Source organism: Kryptolebias marmoratus, linkage group LG9, assembly GCF_001649575.2.
Source record: "Kryptolebias marmoratus isolate JLee-2015 linkage group LG9, ASM164957v2, whole genome shotgun sequence".
NCBI lineage: Eukaryota > Metazoa > Chordata > Actinopteri > Cyprinodontiformes > Rivulidae > Kryptolebias > Kryptolebias marmoratus.
This window is the reverse complement of record NC_051438.1, coordinates 5,525,268-5,533,557: the sequence shown is the minus strand read 5'-3', so window position 1 is coordinate 5,533,557 and position 8,290 is coordinate 5,525,268. Positions and strand designations below refer to the sequence as shown.

Below are 8,290 nucleotides of genomic sequence, written 5' to 3'. Positions count from 1 at the left end.
ATGCAGACAGTAAACATGTAACTATGCAGCCAGTAAACATGTAACCCTGCAGTCAGTAAACATGTAACCCTGCAGTCAGTAAACATGTAACTATGCAGCCAGTAAACATGTAACTATGCAGACAGTAAACATGTAACCCATGCAGACAGTAAACATGTAACCCATGCAGACAGTAAACATGTAATCCTGCAGACAGTAAACATGTAATCCTGCAGTCAGTAAACATGTAACTATGCAGACAGTAAACATATATTTGGAAACATGTAACTTTATAGTTTGTAAGCATGTAACAAATATGTAGTCTGCAGTTTGTAGCAACTCATTGAAGTGCTGTGGCTTTCAGAGATTCAACCCAGAAGTTCAGCTGCTTGCATTAATCTCAAATGACTTGGACCATAATATAAAAAAATCTAAAATTATTGTGTGTTTGTTATAACATAGGTAGGTTGTATTGTTGATGAGTCACTGACCTCTGCTGTGCACTCTGTCTTTATTCCCTTTGGATGAAGTGGAGCTGAGTGAGCTGTCCAGCTGAGGGGTGTCCTCTGCTGGGAGACACAGGAACTGCACATACCGCTCAGGAACATACCCCACCTGACCACAGGAGTTACACACCTGTCAGCAGGTACACTGAGACTAAGCAAATTCTTCAGACTGAACTTCATAGATGCTTCTGAACTCCCGAGTTTAAAAAACACCTTCAGCCAGTCATCCACGTCTCTGTCTTCAACCGCATGAAGCTCCTCCCCCTCCACTACAGGCAACTCATCTGACTGGCTAGCCTTCACAAGGAGACACGTTAAACAATAAGACCATTTCACTGAAATTATAACTTCACTGTTCAGAAGCAGTTCTACACCTGTAAGAGCTGCATACACAAAAATGGCTAAAACACAGTCGTTGACCGTATGGTTGACATCAACATAACAGGGTTGTTCAGATCTATGTGTGTGTGTAGTCTTTAATCATTGAATAAAATCTGTGAATCTGTTGAACGTGATCAGTTTGGTTTTTTTGTTTGTTTTCTTTATTGCACATTTATATTGTCAGCTGTTAATGTCAGTCAACTCAGATCGCTATAACAGGTTCATCCTGATTAAAGGTCCTCCACCCACCAACAAATACTTTACCCTTTATTACTGCCCACCAACGAAGGCAGAGTGATAATGTTTTTTGCCCGTGTTTGTGTTTGTATTTATGTGTGTGTGTGTGTGTTTGTTTGTCTGTACTGTTTGCAAATTGAACATTGAATGTTCCACTTCAACTAATTCGATTCAAGATGGCAACCACAGCCAACAGAGGTAAGAAAAAACAAAATAGGCTTTAACTCAGTCAGTTTTAAATATATTGAGCTAAACTTTGGTATGGCAGTAGCTGAGCATTGTCCCCAACATCTTTTTGAGAACAAGACATTGTGTGACTTCATTGCCTAAAATCTTGGCATTAACTGTTGGAGTCAACCCTGTTTGTCTGTTAGCAAAATACCTCATGATCCACTGGACATATTTCAATGTACATCTAGAACTCATTAACCTTTGGAGTCAACCCAACTCAAGATGGCTGCCACAGCTAATCAACCTTAACCTGCACAAAAATGTCTATAACTGAATTTTACAGATACTGAGGTAAAATTTGTTGTGGTAGTAGCTGAGAGTCATTCGCAACACATACTCTGAGCACTAACAGATCAGGTGAGATATCCCATGAGATTTTGTGTAATGTTGTTTTCAAGGTTTAACCAAAACAGCTAACACTCAACCATTTCTCATCACAAGATGATCTTAGCTTTAAATGATCCATCAGAACCTGATAGTTGTAGATAACTCTGCAGGCTGCAGGGTAAACACGGACTCCAGAGGCTGACACAGAGTCTGCAAATATGTCCCTGTTCACATCTTCATATTCTTCAAAGTTAGTCAACTCAAACTCTTCTTCCTGAAAACACACAGCAAACACAACAAGAGACTATATGAGTCTGGCTCTAAAACACTCAAAACTGATACAAAAAAGGGGGAGGGGGTAGCAGTTTACTCCATTTTAACATGTGGAAATATCTTTGGATCTTATGGAACAAACCTACGTTAAATTACTGAAGTGATGTATAACAGGGAAGGGAAGGGAGGGGAGAGGAAAGATCTCAGATCCATGAGAAGTGTAGCTTTAGTTCTGATCATGGAACAGTGGACTAGCAATTCACCCTTGCAGAGCTGCTAAGGGGGTTATGAGAGTTTGACTGTCCAGTCCGTGTGTGTTTTGTGGTTCTGAAGAAGGCTTATGACTGTGTTTCCCGGATGCTGTGGGAGTACGGGGTGCCAAAGTAGCTTTTAAAGACTATTCAGTCCCTGAAGAACCACGGCAAGAGCTGTGTTCACATCCTTGGCACAAAGTCAAGCTTGTTCCCAGTGATGACTAGATTCTGCCAGGGCTGCCTCTGATCTCTGACCCTGTTTGTTGTGTTCATGGCCAGGATCTCAAGGCACAGTTGTGGAGAGGAGGGTGTCTGGTTTGAGAACCTCAGGGTCTCACCTCTGCTTTTTTGCAAATGATGTAGTTGTGAGGGTGTCTTCAGACTATGACCGTCAGTGTGACCAGTTCACAGCCGAGTGTGACGGAGCTGGGTTGAGAGTCAGTTCCTCTAAGTCTGAGGCCATGGTTTCCAACTGGAAAAAGGTGGAATGGGGTGAGTCTCTGCCTCAGGTGGAGGAGTCTCCTCCACCTGGAAGTCTTGTTTATGAGTGGATGATAGGACGGAGTCAGAGGCAGATCAATGTGTAGTAGTAGGAGGTTAAGACATTGGTGAACACAAACACTAGTTGGTTGGTGCAGGACCTTGGTGTGCTATCTGACACCCTACTTGGTCCTGCTGCTTTGGAGATGTTGACTCTCCTCAAGGTTGACCTTACCTGATGCCGGTACTGGAAGATGAGTGTCTGCACTCCCTCAGGCTTAGCTCTTCACCTTCAATGTTGCTGTGTTGGCTGTTGAAGGAGAAAGATCCCTGTTCTGCCTAATCTGTCTTGTGTTGCTCTTATAATCTGTTAGTGTTTTCATTCCTCTCCACATGCTTTGATGGTTGTGATACCTGCCCTTGGCCTTTCTGATGCCCTTTTCAGGTTACTCATTGCTGTTTTGTAGGCCAGCATGTCATCTGAGCTGAAAGCAGAACCCCAGGTCCAGAGCAGAGTTCTCCTGCTGCTGTCCATCCAAGGTTTCTGGTTTGGGAACACCCTGATGGTTTTGGTGCTCAGCATACCATCAGTGCTGAAGTTGTTGTAGTTCATGACTGCAGAGGGGTACTCTTTCGAGTCCCCTCCCTGAGAAAACACTTTCTAGTCTGTTGTCCCTAAAGCAGCAGCCTGTTCACTCCATACCTGCATCGTTTTTACAGCAGACGACTAGTTTATGAGCTGGAGTCATTATTAGAGAGATGTGGTCTGATGAAACAAGACGTGGGGATGGAGCAGCTTTCAATGCTCCCTTCATGTTAGTATACACCTTTACATTTTTATGGAGCTTTGGCAGCACTTAAAGATAGAGGAATTAATTGGTTGACTGATTTTAATCAGCTGACATTGGCCACTTAAAAAATAAAATTGTCAATCGACCATGCCTGTACATAGTTTAATAGCTACTAAGTAAGAACACAGCCAGCTCAATGTAGCCCATAATTTAGTATTTTAGGCAAGGATGCTCTTCTATATATTCTTTTTAAGTGTAGAAGTTTTTAAAATATAAGTTTAAGTAGGTTAACCAATCGTTATATTTTGTTAAATGAAAATACATACTGACCAAAAATAAAAATAGATGTTGTATATTGCCCTGATTTATAAAAATTGGTATCAACTCTTGAAAGATGTTCTTTCAGTTGTTTAATTTTGTCTCAAAAAATAAATCACACAAGCCACAAAACTATTATTTTTCTAAATTCCAGCCATCTGACATAAAAAAACAATAAAAAAGAAAGAAATATAATTGTTGTAGTCAGTCACAATGCTTTTTTTAAGATCAAATAGAGGAAAAAAATATAGAATCATTCAAATTTCAGGAAAAAAAATATAAAATCTGTCATAGTTTTGGTGTGTTGGGGTTCTGATTGGTGTTTTGTAGTTCTTGTTTTGCTTTGTTTGTCTTTTGGATTTGTGTTCATGTCTTGCCACTTTCACCTCCCCAGTAGTTTTCCGGTTCATGCCTGCCACGGCCACCTCACCTGTTCCTTGTTGTGTCACAGCTGAAGCCAATCTTCATCCCTCCCTCAGTCTTTTAAAACTGGTCTCTTTTCATCACTCCTCCCTGGGTCATTTCGTTCCGTTTGCCATGCTTGTTCATGTTTGTTGTTCTTGCCATGCCTTGTCTCACTTTGCCAGCATTTTTGGATATTTTGTTAATTTTAGTTTCTTTCCTTTTTGCTGCCACGCCAGCTTCTTGTTTTGTTACTGTTTCATTTTAATAAAGTAGTTTTTGTTTCTTAAGATGAGTCTGCGCTCCGGGTTCGTCTCGTTCTCCTCCCGTTATGACAAAATCACTCTGTAATTTGCAGTCAAAATAAATCTGCTAAGCAGATTTTACATGAATCATGGCTCCAACACAAGAGATGTCAGCTTAAACAAAGGAGAGGATTATAAACCTTCCTTAAAAAGTTAAACCATCACAGAATGTTGCAAAAGATGTTGGTTGTTCCCAGCCAACTGGGTCTAAAATCTGGACCGAGAACAAACAAAATGGTCTGGTTGTAAAAGGGAAGGATACCAGTGAACCAAGGAAGACATCAAAATGTCAAGATAGAAAACGTAAAGCAAAATGTCTTGAAAACAGAAAATACAAACAAAACAAATTAGAAACAAGTGGGCAGAAACTGGAGTCAATGTCTGTGACCAAACTGTAAGAAATCACCTCAAAGAAATGGGGTTTACATGCAGAAAATCAAACAAAATCCATCATTAGCTCCCAAACAGAATGTTATGAAGATGACTATCTGAAGAAAACGTAAATTTCCACAGTCATTGATGATTTGGGCCTGAGTGTCAGGTAAAGGAACAGGGAATATGACAGTCATCTCAATCCAATCATGTTCATCTGAAAGTCTCTGTTGCAAATAGAAGAAAATGGTCCATGACAAGACTCCAACCTGCAAACCTGATCTGGCAACAGCAATAATAGAGAGTTGGAGCAAGACTGATGAAGAGTTTACTATAACTTGTAGTTTATTAGTACTTGTGGGAACTGGAGGGTGTGTACGGGTGTAACAGCTCAGACAGATAGGGAGAGGCAAGGCCATTAAGAGCTTTAAAAGCAAATAAAAGGATGAAAAAAATAATAATAAAATGAATCCTAAAATGTACTGGCAACCAGTGTAAAGAAGCTAAAACAGGGGAAATATGGTCAAATTTTCATGTACCTGTTAAAAGACGTGCAGCAGCATTTTGTACCCTCTGAAGCTTGGAAATGCACAAATCACCGACTCCTATATAAAGTGCATTACAGTAATCCAGCCGCGTAGACACAAATGGATGGATTACTGTTTCAAAGTGCTGTCTAGAAAGAATGAGTTTTGCTTTGGCTAGCTGCCTTAAGTGAAGAAAGCTGGATTTTACAACAGCTCTAATGTGAGCTTCCAGCTTAAGACCAGCATCCATCTTGACCCCAGCATGCTACAGACCTTGTATTTGAATTAACTCAGCAGAATAAGTAGAAGTCTGCAGCTGTAAAGGATTCAGGAACATATAGTGGGGTGAACACCTCTGTAGCTTCACACTGTGGGGAACTGACCCTGCCACGTGAAGTAAATCCTTCTGTTTTAACTGGCTTTTTACTCTACTTTAAGGTTAAAACTCTGGTAAAGTGACAGAAAGAAGATTGATACCACTCTGGAAATGGCGTGTGTTTGTGTTTCATACTGAAAAGTCCTCTGTAGACCTCCTCTGCTGGCTGAGACACCGTTCCCTGTCCAGCTCCTCCTCTGCTTGCTCCATGGCACTGTGGAGCCACTGTTCGGTTCCTGAGACACTCTGTGACAGCAGAACAAGGCGAGCCTCAGCCTTCACCCTGCTGAGCTGAGAAACCAACACTCTGACTTAGACACACCACACAGACATGCACGTTTGCAATATTGTTTTACATCACCTCTGTCCCCATTACCTAACCAGACTGATCTGTCTTTAAACAACTTCACTCTTTAAAATCTTGTAGCAGTTTATACAAATACCATTATTTAACCTTTTACATGTCATTACGTCTGTCATTACAGAATTATTTTGGCAGCAATATTAGGAAAATCATGCCGGATGTGACTCATAGACGCCCTAAAGGTGCTTAAGCTACCTGCTGCTATTTAAACTTGTAAATAACCACAGATAATGACAGAACTGTGAGTTATTAACAACAGACTTCTGAGTTAATAACCACAAAACTCTCACGGCAGAATGGAGCCAATTTCCAGTTTCTGTCCGTGAGGCTGACACCCCTTTTACTTTTAAGACTAGACTTAAGACTTTTCTTTTTGATAAATCCTATAGTTATGGTTGGTTTGGGTTTCCTGAGCTATCCTTTAGTTTTGCTGCTATAGGCTTAGACTGCTGGAGAACAAACTGACCACATTTCCTCACTCTGCTGCTGCCTTTACTTGCTCTACTCTCCATGTTTGTCTTTGTAATTATTGCTGCCAATAACCTGTGCTTTTCTTTATTTTTCTTGGAATCTACATGTAAAGGTTTTGCTCCTTTTTTTTTCCTGTTTCAGAACCACACATTTACACAAACTTATCCACAGACAAGAAGCACTCAGAGCTCAAACTTCCACCAAATTGTGTTATTAAAAAATAGTGAGATCCAGATCATAATCTGGATCACCACCAAAATTTAATCCCTTGTTTTTTGTATCATGCTTGACGTTTCCTGAAAATTTCATGAAAATCTGTTTAACTTTTTGAGTAATGTTGTGCACAGACAGACAGACAGATGCTACAGAAAACACATCTTCCTTGAAAGAGGTAAAAATACAAGAGAACTGAAGGATCATCTTCACTGCATTTTAACCACTGCTCCCTGGTGGTCACAATTCATTAAAACTAGTAAATTAAGCGGGTTAATCTAGCTTGAAAATATGAATGGAATTGTCTTTTATTTTTTATTTTTTTGGTACAATGAGACAAATTTTGTTGTGAATTAATTCTATATTGATATATAAATAAACTGAATTAAACCAGAACCAACATCTGGAAGGGACACAGGACTCAGACCAAAACCATGTGAAGAGTAGAGAAGAAGCAAACAAGAAACCCACCTACCTGGGCTTTTCTGACAGTTTCCTGAACCTCTGCTATCCTCTGCTCTACACTGAGCTCCGTCTCTCCTGACAGAAGCTTCAGTCGACTCTTTAACATCTGCAGGGCCTTATGAAGAATGGAGAGAAACCAAGAAGAGTTTCTATCATCATTCACACCAACAAGGCTAAAACAGCTGCAGAAGGTTCAAGTTAGACTAACTTCAGGTTTTTGAAGACGTGTAAAGAGACAAGCAGCATGAATGACTGATGCTTTATGTCACCAAGTCATCATCAAATTAGACAAACCACACTGATCAGACACAGACATGACTATAGAACTGACTCATTTATCCCTAATCCCAGTTCCTCCTCTTGGTCTTACTGTACTCTTCCATCCTTCATCCTTCTCTTCCAGCAGAGCCCAAGAAAAGATTTAGGAATAGTCTTTCAAAGTAGGAAAAACTCCAAGGACTTCATGTGTTTCTATGGCCTACATCATGTCTCACCCTCTGTCCATGGGTGATGATCTTGTAGTCTTTGGCAGCTTTGGTGGCCCATTTCTTAGCCTCCTTCTGTAGACAGCTGTCTCCTTCTGATGGAAAGATGTCCTGCAGAGCAGACTCCTATTCATGGATAGGAGACACCAACAAATGTCCTTTCTGAGCTTTCTGAAGCCCATGTTCTCTTTGTTAGACATTGATGAAGCACTCAATATTGTATTTTACTTTTCAAACTGTGCTTCATCACTTCATTTCCTGCAGAGTTACTGTTTTCCAGCAACACATTGATTCTTCTTACTTTACTTTTAACTCTTGAGCAAAGGAAGAATAAAGACAAAGATAACTCCTCCCAAACGCACGTACCTTGTCTGGTGGAGCAGGCTGAAAGGTGAAATCAGGTATCTTGCCGAAGGAAACAACTTCCTGCAGAAACTGCTGAATGTTTCTCTCTCTGGTCACCTGACAATAATAGCCAATGGGAGAAGTCATTTATGAATCATCCTCAGAGTAAACAATAAGTCAAATGATGG

At 40.4% G+C, this 8,290-nt stretch overlaps 1 protein-coding gene across 1 annotated transcript in view; it reads right to left on the bottom strand.

Annotated features, from left to right (window-relative positions):
* The window catches only part of LOC108240020 (F-BAR and double SH3 domains protein 1), a 52,201-nt gene that overhangs the window by 20,086 nt on the left and 23,825 nt on the right, over positions 1 to 8,290 (bottom strand). The window contains exons 10-16 of the mRNA XM_037977541.1: positions 8,124 to 8,219; positions 7,767 to 7,883; positions 7,283 to 7,387; positions 5,895 to 6,050; positions 1,807 to 1,935; positions 699 to 782; positions 471 to 594 (exon numbers count right to left, since the gene is read on the bottom strand). Coding sequence (XP_037833469.1) covers positions 471 to 594; positions 699 to 782; positions 1,807 to 1,935; positions 5,895 to 6,050; positions 7,283 to 7,387; positions 7,767 to 7,883; positions 8,124 to 8,219 — 811 coding nt within the window. The remainder of the gene's footprint in view (positions 1 to 470; positions 595 to 698; positions 783 to 1,806; positions 1,936 to 5,894; positions 6,051 to 7,282; positions 7,388 to 7,766; positions 7,884 to 8,123; positions 8,220 to 8,290) is intronic.